General features: G+C 45.1%; 1 protein-coding gene across 1 annotated transcript in view; it reads right to left on the minus strand.

Annotated features, from left to right (window-relative positions):
* ACACB (acetyl-CoA carboxylase beta) overlaps positions 1–21,571 on the minus strand; it is a 118,343-nt gene that overhangs the window by 14,294 nt on the left and 82,478 nt on the right. Inside the window, 15 exon segments of the mRNA NM_001206399.1 lie at positions 1,006–1,126; positions 2,072–2,215; positions 3,456–3,566; positions 4,012–4,132; positions 5,792–5,889; positions 7,439–7,708; positions 8,834–8,956; positions 14,062–14,217; positions 15,063–15,266; positions 16,120–16,275; positions 17,453–17,668; positions 19,661–19,702; positions 19,963–20,019; positions 20,999–21,106; positions 21,191–21,290. Of these exon segments, the coding sequence (NP_001193328.1) occupies positions 1,006–1,126; positions 2,072–2,215; positions 3,456–3,566; positions 4,012–4,132; positions 5,792–5,889; positions 7,439–7,708; positions 8,834–8,956; positions 14,062–14,217; positions 15,063–15,266; positions 16,120–16,275; positions 17,453–17,668; positions 19,661–19,702; positions 19,963–20,019; positions 20,999–21,106; positions 21,191–21,290 (2,027 nt within the window).

Here is a 21,571-nt window from a genome sequence, read left to right on the forward strand (position 1 = left end):
GGAGATCTCAGGTTGCAGGTGGGGGAGGCTGAGCACCTGGGAACAAAGCATCGCAACCCCAGGGCCTGCCTTGGGGCCAGCCTGACTAGCTAAAGAAAACCTCAGTCCTAAGTCTGGCGGTTTGTTGATGCTTTTTTTTTTTTTTTTTTTTTTTTAATTAACATATAGTTGATTTTCCTAGTTCCACTCAAGCTAAAGTCAGCATTTCAGCCAGTGCTTATGGGTGAGAAAACCCAAGAGAAATGCAGAGGGAGAAGCAGGTCAGGGGGCTTTTTTTTTCTTTTTTTTGCTGGCAGAGTCTGGCATGATCCTGGTGGCATGTCCCCAGCCCCACGCGGCTAGAGGGGGAGGCTGCTGTCTAAAGAGGGCAACGTGTGAAATTCTAGACTTGGGATTGTGGTGAGGGGGCAGGGGCACAGCTCAGCTTTCGGCTCGGTCCTGGTTGCTCAAGATATAATCAGACACCTCGGGGCAAACCTGTCCCTTTGAGAGGGAGAGAGAGGGTGTGTGTGTGCAGGCACGTGGGTGCACACATGTGTTTGGATAGGTGTGTGCACATTTACACGTGTGTATGCAAATGCAGTTGGAGAAGAGGCCAAGTAGCTCGTCCTGGGGAAACTGGTGGCGAATTACCTTACTGAGGCTTAGCCAAAGAGAAACAAAAAGAGAGGAAGAGAGAGCATTCTACTCTTTGAAACCCTGATGTTTCAGCCCTGGAGCTTCGTGTAACCCCAGGGCAGTGTGGGGAGGGAGGCCACCACCTCCGCTATGCTTCACCTCCATCCAGCTCCAGGAATCAGAGGCTGTTTCCACCCCCTTCTTGGGTAATAGCTCGGGAAAAGCATGGAGAAAGATCTCCATTCCTCCACCCCCTGTGCACTTGAACTCAGAGAACTCCTCTGGGATATCTCACTGAGAATCATACTTCTATTTCCACGCTCCTTTATCCCAGAGGCTGCAAAGAAACCCAAGCCCAGGTCTCTGGCAAAGCCCTTCAGTACTTACTTGGGTGAGGTCTTCCTGCAAGCAGCCACCGGGGGTCATAGGGCGATCGGGATGGTTGGAATTCAATTTCTCTGTCCACGGGGTCAGTGGGTGTGATGATCGGGACTGGGCTGTGATTGTCCTGGAAAAGAAAGCCAGGTCTCCAGTTCAGTCCTCCATGCTTGTCAGTAATACCCGTGGTCCGTTCTCTGCCCTTCCCTCCTCTGACTACGATGATGCCTGGTTGTGCAGTAGAAGACCGACTTGAACTAGCTGATCATCGTAACTATGAGCAGTATCTAATGAGGGCGCAGCCAGCACTGGGTCTGACACTTCATTTATTTAACCATCATGATAACACCTTGGGGAGTTCCCTGTGGCTCACGGGGTTAAGAACCTGTCTACTAGAGTTCCCATTGCGGAGCAGCGGAAGCGAATCCGACTAGGGACCAAGAGGTTGCGGATTTGATCCCTGGCCTCCATCAGTGGGTTAAGGACCCAGCATTGCTGTGAGCTGTGGTGTAGGCAGACAGGTGTGGCTCTGATTTGACCCCTAGCCTGGAAATCTCCATATGCCACAGGTAGGGCCAAAATAAAAATTAAAAAACCCCATAAATAAATAAAGAGCTAAAACTTAAAAAAAATAAATAAATAACACCTTGGGGTGGGTGCTATTGTCACTTCCATTTCACAGATGAGGAAACCGAATCTCAGAAAGATTAAGAAATGGCCCTTAAGTCTCACTGCTACTGAGGAGGAAGCTGGAAATCAAATCTAGCCTGATTGCAAGGTTTGAGGATTCTCTGCTACCCAGTGTTACTTCTTTTGATGAGCAGCAATGCCACCTTTCTAAAGGATTGATAGATAGCATTCTTACAGCGGCATTAAAAAAAAAAAAAAAAAAAAAAAAAGCAAAGAATAGCTAGTATAGAGCTGGGTACCAGAGAGGAAAGGAGGGAAGAGTAAAGAAAAATTAAACCCCAGCCACATTTTCAGGGTTCCTTGCTCCCCACACCCCCATACCACTTGGCAAGTGAACTTGATAATCATCTTCCAGTCTCTAAGCTTCAGGGGGTGGACACAGCACCTTTGGCATATAGGAGAGCCACTCCAGGATAGTACAAACGCCCTCAAAGTCGTCCGGCACAGTGACATGGGACACACCATTGGAATGCATGATCTGCACGCCGCCCAGCTGGTTGTTAGATGTGTAGACCTCTCTGCCCAGGACCTGCTTTGACACAGCATGGTTAGCAAGGTCCTGCCCGGCCTGGGGGTCCTTCCACCTGTTTAGAAATCATCTCCCTCAGCCCATCTACACTGTGGGTAGGAATGTAAACTGGTATAGCCACTATGGAAAACCGTATAGAGGTTCCTCAAAAAACTAAAAATAGGAGCTCCCGTCATGGTGCAGCAGAAACGAATCCAACTAGGAACCATGAGGTTGCGGGTTCGATCCCTGGCCTCAGTGGGTTAAGGATCTGGCGTTGCTGTGAGCTATGGTGTAGGTCGCAGACATGGCTCAGATCCTGTATTGCTATGGCTGTGGCATACACTGGCAGCTGTAGCTCCCATTTGACCCCTAGCCTGGGAGCCTCCATATGCTGCAGGTGTGGCTACAAAAAGCAAATAAATAAATAAATAAATCTAAAAACAGAGTTGCCATATGATCCAGCAATCCCACTGCTAGCATATATCCAGACAAAACTGTAATTCAAAAAACTACGTGCACTCCTATGTTCACAGCAGCGCTATTCACAATAGCCAAGGCATGGAAACAACCTAGATGTCCATCAACAGGTGAATGGATAAAGAAGATGTGTTATGTGTGTGTGTATACACACGCACACGCATATACACACACACATAACAGCATATTATTCAGCCATAAAAAAGAATGAAATAATGCCATTTGCAGCAACATAGGTGGACTAGAGATTATCATCCTAAATAAAGTCAAAGACAAACATATGATACCACTTATATGCAGAATCTGAACTATGACACAAATGCACTTATCTACGAAACAGACACAGACTCACAGCCACAGAGAACAGACTTGGGGCTGCCAAGTGGGAGGGAAGGTGGGGGAAGGAAGGACTGGGAGTTTGGGATTAGCAGACGCAAACTATTACATAGAGAATGGATAAACAATAACATCCTACTGTAGAGCACAGGGAACTATATTCGACATCCTGTGATAATTGAATAATTAACAATTTTAATAATATTAAAATTTTAAATTACAGTAATACAGAGAATTAGTTCTACCAGAAAAGCCTAATACTTCTTTTTTCTTTTTTTTTGTTCATAAGAGTCCCTCGTAACTGCAAAGTGGAAAAACAGCTCTTCCATCAGTAGGGATGAAAGTGGTTTCATGGTGAGAAAAATCCCCACCGGAGACTCTGAGAATTAAAATGACTCCACCCCGCCCCTACAGGTCCACTCCCCAGAAGCCCCTCTGAGGTCACCTTGTTGAGAGCCATGGCCCCTGTCAGGATGATGTGGGAATTCTCCACCTGGATCACTCGCTGGCCCAGCCTCACCAGGTAGGCCCCGATCCCCAGGGCTCGGCAGGTCACCTGTGGAGACAGGATCCCCCCTGCATTTCCCGGGGCCACGTGCCCCACCCCACTCAGCCCCTGAGTCAAATCAACCAACTAGAAAAATATTTTTTTGAGGTAACTATTAAAATTGAACCCAAATTGGGTTCGGATGACATTAGAGAATTGTTGATATTGCTGGATGTAAGAGTATTTGTGGTTATGTTAAAGAAACAGAACAAAATGAGGTGGGAGCCTTTATCTGGTAAAGAGGTACGTACAGATGGAAAGATGCAAGTGGGGAGTTTGCTTTAAAATATTCCCAAATAGAGGGGCAGAGGGGCTGGGGGCGCAGGAATGGCTGACAATGGCTGGAGCCAGGGATGGTACATAGGCTCATTATCAATTCTCTTCACTTCTGTGACTATTTTGAAGTTTCTATAATAAACAGGTGAGACAGAAAAGAAAACAGGAGAGGACTCACCAGGCTGATGGTGACAATCTCGTCGTAATCCAGGGAGGTCTCTCCAGCAATCATGCCTGAGCCCTTCAGATTCTCCACGCCCAGGCCTTCCTCCTTCCCGATGATATCCGTGATGATGTACCTTCACGAACCCAACGCCAGTTAAACTCTGAGCTCCAGCCCAGAAAAATACAAGAAGGACAAGTTTCCCAAGGACTCAAGGAAGGAAAAGTGAGCAAAGTGAGGGACCAAAGCAGATAAAGCAGCCAGAGGTGGGATGAAGGCTGGGGTCTAGGACCCTCACAATTGGCCCTCAGGTTTCTAGAAGGCAGAGTTCCTGTTGTGACTCAGTGGTAACGAACCCAACTAGTATCCATGAGGACTCGGGTTCAATCCCTGGCCTCGCTCAGTGGGTTAAGGATCCGGCACTGCCGTGAGCTTTGGTGTAGGTTGCAGACATGGCTCAGATCCCAGGTTGCTGTGGCTGTGGTGTAGGCTGGTGGCTACAGCTCCAATTAGACCCCTAGTCTGGGACTCTCCACAGGCTACAAGGACGGCCCTAAAAAGCAAAAAAAAAAAAAAGTTTCTAGAAGGCAGGTATGGTTTTGAAAATTATCATCCCTCCAACCAAAGATAAAGTTTACCTATTCAGAGCCGTCCTAATCAAATGTCACACATACCCTGCATTCCTCCAAAATCAATCTAGAACAAACTTTAGTCTACAGAGAGATGCAGGCATGCAAGGAGAAGCCACGTAGTCCACAATGAACCGATCAAGATCCCATGGCCACATGAGTTCACTGCTCCTGTTAAGAGATTCACAAGGCACTTCAGCTCATTAAATGTTCTGAGAAGGCCTGCAGTGAAGATGCTTATTGGATCTCATTTAACCCAGTGTTTCCCAGACTAACTTGATGATGGAAAATTTTCCCTCCCTGCCATCCCCCCAAATCACCAATGAACATTCCAGCAAACTCAGCCTGGGAAATCCAGATTTAAATAAGAATCTGATTTTTTTTCAATTTTTCATTTTTTTTGCTTTTTAGGGCGGCACCCGAGGCACATGGAATTCCCAGGCTAGGGGTCAAATCAGAGTGGCCGCTGCTGGCCTATACCACAGCCACAGCAATGTGGGATCGGAGCCAGGTCTGTGACCTACACCACAGCTCACGGCAACGCTGGATCCTTAACCCAATGAGTGAGGCCAGGGACTGAACCTACATCCTCATGGATACTAGTTGAGTTCATTAACCACTGAGTCATGAAGGGAACTCCCAGAATCTGACTTAAAAAACAAAACAAAACAAATCAGAATCTGATTTTAAAACCGCAACAACAACAACAGCAACAACAACAAACACACACCTTCCCTGAAAAAGAGCCAGTCTAGCTTTTGATGTTCTCATGGGGCAGACCACTGCCCTCCCCACATCTTCCCAGCTCGACAAGTCACTGCTGGCATTAGCTTGGCTAATTTGGTCATAAAATGTGAGCCTGTGGCCCTGGAAGACGTTGTAGGATCCAACCTAATTCTCTCTGTGTGATGTGCTATTTCCGTGAGAGGCCTGCCTCTTTTGGGGATGAAAGGATGCAGGATGGGTTCACCCTACAGGATGCTGCAGATGTCTAAGCTGTCAGTGCCCACAGTGGGAGCTCGGGACCCCATGGCACAAACATCGCCACCCGCTTGACAATACAGCCACAAGCCCAGAGGCAGCCTGAAGCTGCTGAAACTGACCACTGTGAGTAGCTGAAATGAACCACCAGCAAAAAGGAGGGAGCTGCCTGGGAAGTTATTTACCTGGATTCTCCTTCCTCCTCGATGTGTTTACAATGGACGGAGTTCAGGGAGCTGATTCTGGTGTAGTCTTGGGGGGTCAGGTACAGGTATTTAAATCCCTAAAAATACATACTTCAGTGAGGTTATAAGTCCAGCTCCTGGCACTCAACAGCCAGTTTTTTTGTTTGTTTGTTTTGTTTTGTTTTTAAAGGCAACACTACTTTGTGGGCAGGGGGGATGTTAATCAAATGTTTAACAACACAGTCACTGACTGATCTTAATACCATATTTAAATTTTTTTTTTCTTTTTACAGCCACACCTGCAACATATGGAAGTTCCCAGGCTAGGGGTTGAATTGGAGCTGCAGCTGCCAGCCTACACCACAGCCACAGCAACACCAGATCTGAGCTGCATCTGTGACCTGCATGCAGCTTGAGGCAATGCCGGGTTCTTAACCCACTGAGCGAGGCCAGGGATCAAACCCACATTCTCATGGACCCTGTGTCAGGTTCATAACCTGCTGAGCCATAACGGGAGACTCTGATATCAATACACTATTAGTAAGAGCTATAAACTGAAGGTCTGCTCTCTGCTTTCTACTCATCCTTACAACACAGCCTCACCATTTTTCTCCCGGTTTCTCTGATTTAATGTTTTTAAATCAGTTTTTCATTCTCCCTCCCCCATGGAACCTTTCAGATACATTTTTCCCTTCCTACCAATCCCCCAATAAAACTTTATTACAGACATACTTTTACGTAAGGTGTGTATGCACCTATATGTATATATGTTGTATATATAAGTATTATTTTTACATGAAAAGAATAATTTTTGTCCCTTTTGGGGGAGTGATACCAACCCCTTGAGGATACACGCTCTGGTTAGAAAGCATGACTCTGTCCCCTGCATTTTCACATTGCGAGATGTCTGCGTTTCTCTATTCATTTTGCCTTTTATGGGAGCAGGTGTCTCTGCCTCCCCTGGATGATTCTGAAGAACTTCCTGAGGCCAGGAGTTACGCATCATCCTGGGTGTGCACTGCATTCAGTAGATGCTCAGTATATATTAAGTCCGTGTTCACATAAAAAGTAACTTTTGGAGCTCCTATTGTGACTCAGTGGGTTAAGAACCCGACTAGTATCGATGAGGTTGTAGGTTCGACCCCTGGCCTTGCTCAGTGGGTTACAGATATGGCGTTGCCATGGGCTGTGGTGTAGGTCACAGACTCGGCTAAGATCCCATGTTGCTGTGGCTGTGGTATAGACTGGCAGCTGTAGCTCTGATTCCACCCCTAGCCTGGGAATTTCCATATGCCCCAAGTGTGGCTCTAAAAAGAAAAAAAAAAATTTTTAAAGAGTTAACTGTTTTCATAATCTTCTAAGGAGCCTCTTTAGACATTCTTTCTCTAATGGCCACCCCTTCCCCTGAAATTAAAAAAGATTTTTATTAAAGTGTAGTTGATTTACAATGTTCTGACAACTTCTGCTGTAGAGCCCACGATATTTTAATAGCAATATACCGTGTGCCTGTTTATGTACTATATGGCCGTCGATGCATCATACGTAAAGAGTAAAATTTCTTCCACCCCCTGGCAGGTGCTGCCACCCCCACGGAAAATACAGCAGGAGCTCAGTGGAATCACACTGCTATACAGCTTTGCGACGTACCTTGTAGGGGTCTCGCGGGTCCACCCACGCCACCTGGAACATGTGTTTGATCTCCTCTGCGAGGCCGATTCGGGCCCCACTGTTGGCGGCAAGGTAGATTTTGGGGATGCCCTCTGCCCGGGCCAGCTCAGATGCCCGCAGGTACAGGAGGTCTTCCCCGGGCCCAAAGGACCCGATGCAGAAGGTGATGTCATTGCCGATGAGGATGATGTCCCGCCCTTCTGGGTACTCGAGGGTCTTAAGCCTCATTTTAAAGGCCACCATGCCCACCTGGAGAGGAGACGAATGCACAAGGAAAATGGGTTTATTTCTTCAGGGGGGAAATTTTTTAAAGCATGATTCCAGCCAGGGCCTGGGTTCTGCTGCGTTCACCTCGCTTCTGTTGTTGCCGTTGTTAATGTTTTAATTTTTATTGAAATAGAGTGGATTTACAGTATGTTTCAGGTGTACAGCAAAGTCATTCCATTTTATATATATACACACACACGGATATATTCTTTTTTAGATTCTTGTCCATTATAGGTCATTACAAGATATTGAGTAGAATTCCCTGTGCTATACAGGAGCTCATTGTTGGTTATCTATAGCGTATGTGTGGTTTTTTTGGTTTGTTTGTTTGTTTGTTTTTGTCTTTTTGCCTTTTCTAGGGCCGCTCCCACGGCATATGGAGGTTCCCAGGCTAGGGGTCGAATGGAGCTTTAGCCGCCGGCCTACACCACAGCCACAGCAACACGGGATTTGAGCCTCGTCTGCAACCTACACCACAGCTCATGGCAACGCTGGATCCTTAACCCACCGAGCGAGGCCAGGGATCGAACCTGCAATCCCATGGTTCCAGTCAGATTCATTAACCACTGAGCCATGACAGGAACTCCTATAGTATGTGCTTTAATCCCAAACTTCTAATTTCTCTCTCCCTCCTTTCCGCTTTGATAACCATAGTTTTGTTGTCTATGCCTGTGAGTCTATAAATGCTAGAAAGGGTGTGGAGAAAAGGGAACCCTCCTACACTGTTGGTGGGAATGTAAATTGGTGCAGCCACTATGGAAAACAGTGGAGGTTCCTTAAAAACTAAAAATAGAGCTGCCATATGATAAAGCAATCCCCCTCCTGGCATATACCTGGAAAAAATAATTCAAAAGACACATGCACCCAAGGTCACAGCAGCACTATTTACAATAGCCAAGACGTGGAAACAATCTAAATGCCTATCAACAGAAGAATGGATAAAGAATATGTGAATATTATCCAGCCATTAAAAAGAATGAAACAATGCCATTTGCAGCAACATGGATGGACCTAGAGATTATCATACTAAGTAAAGTAGGTCAGATAAAGAAGGACAAATATCATATGATATCACTAATACGTAGGATCTAATATATCAGTTCTTCCCTCGTTTCCTCCAGGAAGTCGGTTCATCTCCACCAGTTGGCCCTGAGGGTCCAGCACCAGTTCGGTATATGTCAGGATGTCTTTGGGGTACTTGTCTGGTGAACCCCACATTTTAAAAAGAGCCTACAGAGAGAGGAGGAAAGAGAAAAACCTTAAGCCATCAGTAAGGAGATACATTTTCTTTTCTTTCTTTTTTTTTTTTTTTTTAAGGGCCACATGGTTTGCATATGGAGGTTCCCAGACTAGGGCTCGAATCAAGTATGTGTATATATATATCTTTTTTTGCTTTTTAGGCATGGAATTCCCAGGCTAGGATCAAATTGGAGCTGCAGCTGCCAGCCACAGCCACAGCCACATCCACACCAGATTTGAGCCGTGTCTGTGGCCTACACTGCAGCTCATGGCAATGCTGGATCCTTATTCTATTGAGCAAGGCCAGGGATCGAACCCATGTCCTCACAGATACTAGTCAGGCTGTTACCACTGAGCCACAATGGGAATTCCAAGGAGGTACATTTTCTAGTGTTTTCTCTCTTTTTTAATCATGAACTATTTTTAAAAACACAGGAAAAACATAGAGAATGATAAATACCTAAGCACCTATCTCATGGTTTTGTCAGATCATACTTTTTCCATGGCTGCTTAAGAGTTTTTTTAAAGAAACAATAAAAGCAGTTGAAGCCCCTGGTATACCCCTCTCCATCCCTCCTCCTCCCACCTGTCCTCAAGTAACCATCATCCTGAACTTAGTATCCCCCAGTTTTCTGTAGGCTTTTATGCTTATATTTCATCACATGTGCATACATTTAAAACAGGTACTGCTGTTTTGTATGATTCACACTTTAAATAAATAGCATTGCACTCGACATTCCTTCTACGACTTGCTTTTCCAACCCTTCAATATATTTGAGAGGTTCTCCGTATGGATAAATTCAGCTCTTTGTTTATTCTTTCTCCCTTCTGTTCATACTCCATGGTGTGAATATATCACAATTTGTTCATAACCCTTTGTAGGAACATTTATATTTTCATTTCTACAGTATTACCAGTAAACGCTGTAATGAGCATTCTTACAGTGTTTTGTTTGTTTGTTTTTAATAAACATGGATGAGAATTTCAATGGGTATATACCTAGGAGTGGAACTGCTTGGTTATAGGGTTTGTGAAACTTCAGCTTTACTGGATGTTATCAGATCGCTTTACAGTCCCAGCAAGAATGTGTAAGAACTCCTTTGCTCCATGTTCTTGTCAATACTTGGTTCTGTCAAATACTTTAGGGTTTACCCATCCGCTGGATGTGAAACTGTACTGTGATATTCATCGGTACTTCCCTGATAATTAGTGAGGTGAGCACTTTAGAATATGCTGATTGATCTGGTTTCTCCTTGTCAGTTTCCTGTTCATAATTCTTGCCCATAACTATAGTTTTGTTTTCTTCTAATTGATTTATCTGCACTCTATAGACAATATTGCTCTCATCCTTTACTGGTAACAAGCATTGAAACATAGTCTCCCCATCTGGGGTGTGTCTTTTCTCTTTTACATAAATAACTTGAAAATTTTAATGTAGTCAAATTTATGGGGTTTTCCTATGCTTTTGGGGCGTGTGTGTGTGTGTGTGTGTGTGTCTTATTAGGGCCATACCCGCAGCAGATGGAAGTTCCCAGGCGAGCAGAAGAATCCAAGCTACAGCTGCTGGCCTACACCACAGCCACAGCAACGGGGATCTGAGCTGCATCTGCAACCTATGCACAGCTCACAGCAATGTCAGATCCTTAAACCGCTGAGCGAGGCCAGGGATCAAACCTGTGTCCTTATGGATACTAGTCAGATTTGTTTTTGCTGAGCCACATGGGAACTCCAGTATTACACATTGTAGTAAGTACTGCTGCTTGAAACTAAATAATGACTTATTTTAAGGTCATTATTTACTAAGACCTACTGAAATAAGTCCTCCTGATTTTGTTCTTTTTCAAAACTATTTTTGCTATTCACAGACTTTTGCTTTCCCTATGAATTTCTTCTTTCATTTTTAAAGTTTTATTTCAAAACAGTATGGTACTGGCACAAAAACAGAAATGGAGATCAATGGAATGAGAAAGAAAGCCCAGAAATAAGCCTGTGCACCTATGGTCAACTAATCTATGACAAAGGAGGCAAGACTATACAATGGAGAAAAGACAGTCCCTTCCATAAGTGGTCCTGGGAAAACTGGACAGTACATGTAAAAGAATGAAACTAGAATACTCTCTAACACCATACACAAAAATAAACTCAAAATGGATTAAAGACCTAAATATAAGACTGGATATTATAAAAAAGGAAAACATAGGCCAAACACTCTCTGACGTAAACTGCAGCAACATCTTTTCAGATCCACCTCCTACAGTAATGAAAGTAAAAACAAAAATAAACAAATGGGAAACCATAAACAAAACAAAAAGACAACCCACAGAATGGGAGAAAATATTTCCAAATAAGTGAATATAATCTCCAAAATATACAAACAACACATGAAGCTCAATATAAAAAAAAAAAAAAAAAACTCAATCGAAAAACAGGCAGAAGATCTAAACAGACATATCCCCAAAGAAGACATACAGATGGCCAAAAAGCATATGAAAACATGCTCAACATCGCTAATTATTAGAGAAATGCAAATCAGAACTACTATGAGGTACCACCTTACACCAGCCAGAATGGCCATCATCAAAAAGTCTACAGGAGTTCCCATCGTGGCGCAGTGGTTAACGAATCGACTAGGAACCATGAGGTTGCGGGTTCGGTCCCTGCCCTTGCTCAGTGGGTTAACGATCCAGCGTTGCCGTGAGCTGTGGTGTAGGTTGCAGGTGCAGCTTGGATCCAGCATTGCTGTGGCTCTGGCGTAGGCCGGCAGCTACAGCTCCGATTTGACCCCTAGCCTGGGAACCTCCATATGTCGTGGGAGTGGCCCAATAAATAGCAAAAGACAAAAAAAAAAAAAAAAAAAAAAGAGTCTACAAACAATAAGTGCTGGAGAGGGTGCAAAGAAAAGGGAACCATCCTACACTGTTGGTGGGAATGTAAATTGGTACAACCACTATGGAAAACAGTATGGAGGTTCCTCAACAAACTAAAAACATGATCCAGCAACCCATTTCTGGGCATCTATCTGGAGAAAAAAAAAAGTTCTCTTAGATTTCTTATATAGGCATTTATACCATCTGCAAAAAACACCACCTTGTTCTTTCATTTAGTCTTTATACCTTTTACTTCTTTTTTTTCTTACCTTATTGCACTGGCCAAGAACTCTAGTAAAAAAATGTTGAATAGAAGTGGCGATAATGAATATTTCTATCTATACCTGTCTTTGAAGAGAATATTTCTAAGATTTCATCATTGGGTGCTATTAGCTTTAGGTTGATGCCTTTTATCAAAATAAACAAATTTCCTGCTATTCTGAGTTTATTAAAATTTTTTATTATAAATAGATGCTATCTTGTCAAATATATTTCTCGTGCCTCTTGAAAAACATGTTTTTTCTTGATCTATTTTTATGCTAAATTATATATATAGACTTCTGATACCATACAAGCAGTCATAAGATAAATACTATCTAGTCTAAATTTAAAAAAAATCATTACTGGGTTTCATTTGCCAATATTTTGTGATTTTTTGTGTCTGTGTTCATAAATGAAATAGAAAATTTTCCTTTCTGTAATGCTTTTATCTTGGATGAATATTAAAGTAATAACAAACTCTTAAAATGAGTTAAGAAGCACTCCCTTTGTTTTTTCTCCTGTCTCAACAATTTGTATACAAAGGGAATTATCTGTTCCTTGAAGGTTTGATAGGAACTGTTTAAAACCATCTGGGGCCAGTTTTAGTAGATGGATTTTTTCGAACTATTAATTCAATTTCACTAATGCTTATAATCTATATTTTCTCTTTCTGTCTGAGTCAGTTTTGATAAGATATATATTTTTCTTAAAAATTTTCCTTCCCATCCGTTTTCAAATTAATAGGTTGTCCACAGTACTCTGTTTATCTAAAAGAAAAGGAATGCAAGTTCCCTTGTGGCACTCTGGGTTAATGGAACAGACCACAACTGCAGCATGGGTTCAATCCTGGCCCAGGAACCTCCACATGCCACAGGTACAGCCAAAAAAGAAAGAAAGAAAGAAAGGGGATGGATTTATTTCTGATGTGTCTGTTTCTTATTCCTATGGCTCATGATGACTGAGGCAAAAGGATACAGACAATGGCAATCTTAATCATAAAAGTTTCCATTTATTAAGCATCAACTGAATATATATATTTCTTACAACCACCTTGGGGGATAGTACTCTCATTATCCTCATTTTACAGAGGAGAAAAGTGAGGCCCAGAGAGGTAAAGGAACTTGCCCAGGGACACAGGAAGGAACAGACAGATTTGGGATTCAAGCCCAGGACTTAATGACCCTAAAAAGCAGCTTTTCCTATTACCCTGCATCTCCTATGCCTAAGTGCGCAGATGCTTTCTCGCCAACAAAAGAAGTCCACGACCTGGGTTCTGTGAATGTCATTCACATGGCAATGGAGAGGATGTACAGAGACATCTACATCACCAACACCAGTGTGTTCAGGCTCCTTGAAAGACCCTCCTACTTAACAATATAAAGGCCCAGAAAGCATACTTGAAAGAAATACACTGAGATGTGACTGCGGCCTTCAGCAGTAGATAAATGATTGCATACAAGCGAAATTTTATTCGCTTAGTCCTATTTTTCTGTAGCCAGTGTATACTTTAATAATCATAAAAACAAAACATTATTGTTTTAAAAGTAGACTAAGAATTCCTTCCAGGCAGTGACCCCATCCACTTCCTCATGGTCTCTCTACCCTTAGGATGATGTCTGGCATGTGGCAGGCACTTACTAGAAGCATTCAAAGACCAGAAGGAAATGCTAAGCAATTTGTCTTTGGTACAAGGAACTATGAGCCACTTTTTTCTTCTTTCCCCCTCCTTTTTTCCCACAGTTTCTATCTTATATTCCTTTTATTACTGGGATGAAATTAGGTTTGTTTTAGAAAAATACACTACGAAGTCATTCCCAATATGAGTTACTTTTCCTTCACAAAGACCGTGAAGTGGAGTCTTCAGAGGGGAGTCTTTGGAAGAGTAACTAAGGATGTGGCGGGGTGTGGATGCTGGTGGGGTCCCTGAGGGGACCCCTGTCGGTGCTGCATCTCAGCCCCAGGACTTGCCTGCCTGAACATTTCCGGGAAGTCATACACATAGGTGGTACCCAGGGACTGGGCCTGGAACCGCTTGGCCTGAAGCAGATCCTTGGTGACGTAGGGAGTGTTGATGAGCATCCCGTGCTGGGGCCCTTGTTTGTTGCCAAAGGAGTGAAACATGATCTGGACCGGAGAGAAAGAGAAACAGAGTGAGGGAGGCAAGTCTCAGAGAACATGCTCCTGCCCAGTTTATTTCTTCCTGGTCCTCACTGAAAATGCAATGGGGGGAAGCACAGCACGTATCATATAACAAAGTGAGTGCTGGGAGAGTTGGCTTTTCTTCTCTGCCACTGTGGGCCATCAGAAGCAGTGGGAGAAGTGGGGACAGAGTTCCAAAAATGTCACTATCATACTACTAACACACACACGGAGCAAAACAGAGTGCATTGAAAAACTAGTGAAACCCAAAAAAGATATGCGTTTGAGTTAATTAGACTGGACCAGTGTTCACTTCCTGTCTTGAAGAGGTCTCTGGGGTGATAAATGATGTTGTCATTGGGGGAAGGTGGGGGAAGGGTATGGGAGAACTCTGTCCTAAGTTTTCTCCTCTGCGCTATTTTTGTAACTTCTTGAGTTTTTAAGTATTTCAAAAAAAAAAAAAAAAGGATTGCCTATACATGGAGTAGTCAACAGGATACTGATTCACTTTACAAAAATCTATTGCAAAACACCGATGGGGGAAAATACCATTCTGGAAGTGAACTAACTTGGGAACTGCATTATAATCAACCACAGCACTCATCTTATCCCCAACATGGTGCGAGAATGGATTCCACTGTGGATTCATTCTCCTTCCCAGGGGAATGGAGAACTGGGATTCAGAAGCTAACACATTTAATCGTCAAACTCAAAGGAGCCATCCCAATCCAGCACAGCAAAGCCTCCCAGTGCCGTTTTCAACTACGTCTTGCTCCGCGGGGGAGCCTGCCTCTGCTTTGCCTTGATTTGGCGACCCAGCTCCACCTTACGTTTCCAGATCTGGGGTCGGTCACTTCTTTGTAGAGGCTGATGTCCAGATAGTAGCCTGACTCGTTGGTGATGAACAGGCGGATGGGAACAGCACTGTCAGTAGTGGTCTGGCGGATGTTGATCTTGACCTCAGCCTGGAGCACTCGGAGTTTCCACAACCGGCTGCCGTAGCGCATGACCATGGAGCGTACCGACTCCTCGATCTGTGTGGAACCACAGCGATTCAATTTCAGAACCCATTCCATGCACAGTCATAATAGTTCTGGCTCTGATTATAACAGAAAGATGAGAGATACCGAATGCAAAACACATAGCATGTGTATAGAAGAGTGATACGCAGCACGTATCCCATATTAACTAATAGTAATCAAGGGCATCCAGCTAAGCATTTAAGTTCATTATCTCACTCTGTCCCCATAATTACTCAGAGAGGCAGGTATTTTTGTCCCTCATTGCCAGATGAGGAAACTGAGGCTGGTAAGAGCTAGTGTTCCTATGTTACAACATATTTATCACCATCATGTATCCCAAGCCTATGCATTTTCTCTTCTGGGAACTACGTGGACTGGTGGAGGTGGGGCATCAGCAGGAGCCCTCTGCACCCCCCACACACTAAGCTGATGTACTGGGACTTCTTTCATCCCAGAATCACCACCTTAAACTCTGGCTGCTCAGGAAGGGCCAGCCAATGGGGAAATGGCTCAGCTACAGACTCAGGTTCATACCACCTTGCCTACCCACAGGCAGCCCCCAACAGAGCCTAGAATCAGGGCAAGGACACGAGTTTGTTTTATAAGACATTTTGGGCATCCATGTTTTCTGAAAAGTGGAGGATGTCCATGGAGGGGGAGCATCCTTAGGGACGGTCCTAAGGGGAGTGCTGAAATATGGCGGGAGAATTAATCAATGGTTTTCCACCTGTAGCAACTGAGGCTCAGACATGCACACACGCATCCTGAACTTGGGTCCCAAGCACTGGGAGACAATACCTCAAAGCAGAAAGGACCTGGGACATGAACCCAGAACCTGGTGAGAGCACCACCCCAGAGGGGATACCTTGGTGGGGTCCATGATGACAGTGGGCACGAAGTTGAGGAAGATGTGGTTGCAGTCGGTGCGCACGCTGGTGTTGTTGAACGCCACCTCCAGCTCGTCCATGGCCTCCAGGAGCAGCCGCTCACCCTCATTCTGCAGGTACTCGAAGGAGGCCTCCTGCCAAAGGTGAGGGGGAAGCGGTCGCTAAGGCCAGGGCCGCAGGGCTGCGAGAGTCAAGGGGAGAGGAAAGCATCCCCTCCTCGAGAGGTGTGCCAGGCCAGACAGCACTGCTCTGCCTCCAGAGGCGAAGGGGCATCCAGGCTGTCTTGCGTACCATCTTTGATTTTCTGTGTCCCGATGCTTTGACAGCTGAGCCTTCCTGACTCTGGAAGGACTGCCTGCCCCCAGGATCACCTAATTCCTAGAGGCTGTAAAACAACTCACCCATGAGCACACTTTTCAGGCAAACCAACCAATCCAGAGCCCACACCCCAACTAACTCCTTGTCCAGCTCTCAGACTCCAGGCCACTGTCTACTGGCCTTCATCTCCCCAGGGCCAGGTATCAGACAACTAGGGGACAGGCCCTGTCCTCAGAGCCTGCTGGAATGACTCCAGCTTCCTCATCCCAAGCCTGCCCCACCCATTCCTTCCTGCAGAATCCACAATAAAGGCTCTTGTCTACACATCCCCCTTCCCCTGCCTCCTGAGCAGCCCTGGTTCTTCCTCACGCGGCCCCCACAGCACAGTATATCCCCTCCTCTTGGGATCTGTGAGTAACGAACACACAGTCTTTTCAACAGCAGCTGTCTCCGGATCTGTTGACCTTACCATACCTGAATAATCGCAAAAGCTATTAAGATACCTAGGGATTAAAGTTAGCTTAACATCCATCACTAGGGGATTTGTTCAAGAAATTACACATGCACGATACATCCATGCAAGGGAAATGTATGAAGGAAATCATCTTCATTAACATAGTGGCCTAGAGTAAACAACCACAGCAACAACCCAAGTCTTTGTCTGTAACATGATATACCTACAACCCTGTGTTTGGAACTAAGCCTAGAAAAAGTCATCAACAGGGCTAAACCCTGAGTGGCAGGATTCTGGGTCCTTTTCCTTGACTTTTAAAAGTATTTTCAGTCTTGCTTGCAATCTTCACAACAGAATCACGAATTATTTTCCTAAATGCAGGAAACAAGGTTCATACGTGATCAGGTGCTCCATCTGCAAATACAAAAGCCCCAGTGTGCAGCCCAGGGCCAGACTCAGAGCAGGAATTCAACGGAAGGGTGGGCCAGCACACGCGTGTTAAGCTCCAGAGGAGAAAGAAACACTCTTCGACCTCCTACCTTGGTGATCAGGTCCGAGTGCCTGATGATGACGCGGATGAAGAACCTGTGGTCCGTCACCTCGGCGCCCTCCTGCACTCTGGCGGCGCCCAGGTACAGGTGCATCTTGTGGTTGGCACAGGGCATGGCGGTCACGTCAAAGTTTCGCAACCGACTGAGCTCCAGCTGGAAGGCCAGGGCCGGCTCCAAGTGACGGTAAATGCGATCCTCTGCAAACTGCGGATCGAGCGGGGAGAGAAAATAGGCATACGGACACATGGGGAGTGGGACACCGAGGCTGCTTGCGCGCTTGACCCACCCTGTGTGTGCTACAGACCTTTGGGGTTTGGGGGTTTAGCGCTCAGAAATGAAGCATCCACGGTGTCCTCTAATTGTGAGTTCAAGAGATCTGGGATCTTGCCAAGAGGCACGAGCATGGAACCTCGTGCTGGCATGAGCCTCTCGGCCCTGGGAGAGGCCAACTAGTCCCCAGCACCTGCTGGCATCACCAGGCTGTTCTCAAATTACCACAGCACAGAGTGTGTCTTAAGAAGTCACTAACCGCTGGTTTCCTTGTGGAAATGGGTTCCAGAAGGAAGTGACTGACGGTGCTGGAGACTGAACTGAAGAGAAAATGAAGCTAAAGAAAGGATGGGTCTTAACTAGGAAAGTAAGGCTTTAGATAAATTAAAAGACTACTTGGTGTGGTCTTGGACCTGTTCTAGAAGAGAGATGAGCAAAGACATTTTCTTGGGAGGCGAGAGGACTGATGGAGGGCAAGGTTGGTCACAACCTCAGCCTGACTTCTTAATCTGCGGGTTCTGCATCCACAGATTCTCCCAACCGCGGAGAGGCCATCTGCGGTTGGGCGGATCTGCGAATGCGGAATTCACAAACACAGGGCCGAATGTACTCAATTTTGCTGCTGGAACAAGAAAGCCACAGGAGACCGTAAAAAATGGGCAAAAGACCTGAATAGACCGTTCTCCAAGGAAGATATACAGATGGCCAACAAGCACATGAAAAAATGCTCAACATCCCTATTACAGAAATGCAAATCAAAACTACCATGAAGTACCACCTCACACCAGTCAGAAGGGCCATCATTAATAAGTCCACAAATAACAAATGCTGGAGGGGGTGTGGAGAAAAGAGAACACTCCTGCACTGTTGGTGGGAATGTAAACTGGTATAGCCACTTTGGAGAACAGTATGGAGGTACCTTAGAAATCTATACATAGAACTACCAAATGACCCAGCAGTCCCACTCTTGGGCATATATCCCGACAAAACTTTCCTTAAAAAAGACACATGCACCCACATATTCATTGCAGCTCTATTCACAATAGCCAAGACATGGAAACAACCCAAATGTCCATCAACAGATGATTGGATTAGGACGAGGTGGTATATATACACAATGGAATACTACTCAGCCATAAAGAAGAACAACATAATGCCTTTTGCAGCAACATGGATGGAACTAGAGATTCTCATACTGAGTTAAATAAGTCAGAAAGAGAAAGACAAATACCGTATGATATCACTTATAACTGGAATCTAATATAGAGCATAAATGAAAGTTTCCACAGAAAAGAAAATCATAGACTTGGAGAATAGACTTGTGGCTGCCCGGGGGGAGAGGGAGGGAGTGGGAGGGATCAGGAGCTTGGGGTTAACGGATGCAAACTATTGCTCTTGGAATGGATTTACAATGAGATCCTGCTGTGCAGCATTGAGAACTATGTCTAGATACTTACATCGCAACACAGCAATGGGAGGAAAAATATGTATACATGTATGTGTAACTGGGTCCCTATGCTGTACAGCGGAAAAAAAAAATAACAGATGTGGCCTGTGTCTCAATCAAACTTTGGTTATAAAAACAGCAGGGCTGCCTGCAAGCCAGTTTGCCAACCATGGTTCTAGAAGAACGCAGGAAAAAGATTGTGGGAACAGTATTACTGAGTTACACCAGCGAGTACAAAAAAGTATCCAGGTGAGTGATAAACCTGTAGAGAAAGCTGAAAGGGCAGGAAACTCTAGGTCCGAGCTCTACACAGAAGCATAGGGCTCTCATTAGAAATACCATCCCAGAGGAAGGCTGGAAGCTACCCAAAAGTTGCATGTTCTAGAATATGGGGAGCCTGTAAAGACTGGGGACCATATTCTTCCTGAATATCAAAGATCCCAGGGAAGAGAGAACCATGTCATTGCTCTTCACCATACCTTGTCTCTTGCTCTGAATGTGAAAAACTTAGGAAATTCTTTCTGCAAAAGAAAAAAAAAGGAAAAAAAAATCCATACAAGAGACAATGAAATCAAGTCAGAGTCATTTAAGTATCTGTATACTTGTTTTGTGACTTTTAACCATAACCCAGTCCTCTTCTAAAATGAATCATTTGGAAAGCCATCTCTTCTCTAGCGAGCGACCTCTCCCAACCCAGTCTAGAGAATAAATGCCAAACAAATGGCACTGAGTCTTGAAACATGGGAAGGACTCAGACAGGCACACTGAGAATTGGACTGACCTCTTGGACAAGCAGGAATGTGATTCTTCGGAGTCCATGATCCATGAGGATGTTTTTCTGCATTAAGAATCAAACACACAACACAGTCACATCTGGCCACAAAAAGGAAGCAAGTCCCGATACATGTTTAGCCACCTGGATGATACTTGGAAACATGCTGACAGAAAGAGGCCAGTCCCCAAAGATATGATATTCCATCTATTCCATTTATGTGAAATACCCAGAATGAGCAAATCGATAGAGACAGAAAGTAGATTAGTGGCTGCCTAGGGGCAAGGAAAAGTGTGTTGGGTTGAAGAAAAATGGGGTGACTACTAACGGGCACAGGATTCTTGGTGGGGGTGGTGACAATGTTCTAAAATATAATGATCGCAATGATGGTTACACAACTCTCTGAATATACAGTAGTTCCCTCCTTATCCTTGGGGGATGCATTCCAAGATGCCCAGCAGATGCCCAAAACCACAGACAGTACCAAACTCAGAGAGGTGAAGTAACTTGCCAGAGGTCACGCAGCACCTTCCCAATCTTTCTACTACCTATGCTTGCCAAGCTGCTCCACATCTATTTGTAGCTGAGATCCTTAAGCATATGTAACAGCTGTCCCTACTGCTGGGTGAGAATCCATGCCAACAATGGTCACCACATGTTTACAAAACCAACCCGCAGTAATTTGCACACATGGTTGCTAAGGTAAATAACCATAAAAAGTGTGAGTTTCTGGCGTCTCCCAACAAGAACAGTCTCCTGAACTCCAAAACTATGTCTTGCATGTTTGTTCTGTGCTAAGTGGTGTGTATACTGTGTCATCTCATCATGGCAACACCCAGGGAGAGAGAAATGCTGCTCCTGGGTGATTGAGAAAGAAACTGCAGTTCCGCCATGACCTCTTCCCAAGGTCACCAGTGGAGCAGGGCAAGGATGGGAAGCCAGGTCTGTAGTTCTGAAGCGCTCAACAGGACTCGGGCACATGGACACCTCACCAAGACAGCCCCTACTCCTCCAGGGACCCAGAACCAGCAAATGCCCCCCGTACCTTGGACTGCACAAATGTCCGGAAAATGGGCACCAGCTGCTCATCCTCATGGTGGTCCGCATACCGAATGGCCACATTCAGGATGTGGACTGGCTCTTCTCGGAGGCTCTGGGACAGAAAACCAAGGGAGGGCAGGCCAAGGGCTCCAGGCCTGCCCTCTCCTCGGCTTCCCCCCCCCGCTCAGGCACTCACCTTGCTGTCGTCCTCGGAGTACAGGGAAGTGCGGGCCTTGCTGAAGAGGGGGGTGTCTGTGGGCACATTGGCGAAACAGGAGATGACCTCATCAAAGTTCCTGTGGGTGCGAGGCAGAGTGGGAAGGCTGACCACAAGGTCATAGTTCAGACCCAGACCCTCCTTCTTTCCGAAAGAAACTGCCAGACAATGACAAGGCCGGATCCTTAGCCCGCTGCACCACAAGGGAACTCCCAGTTTAAATGCAGTATTTTACACGTATTATCTTGTATAATTTTCCTGGTGGCCCTGTGGGGTAGGTCCTTCACTTATGTTCATTATACAGATGACAAAGCAAAGGTGCAGAGAAAAGTCATTTGTTTAGAGTCATGTAGTCAGGAA

This window comes from Sus scrofa, chromosome 14 (assembly GCF_000003025.6).
Source record: "Sus scrofa isolate TJ Tabasco breed Duroc chromosome 14, Sscrofa11.1, whole genome shotgun sequence".
Taxonomy (NCBI): domain Eukaryota; kingdom Metazoa; phylum Chordata; class Mammalia; order Artiodactyla; family Suidae; genus Sus; species Sus scrofa.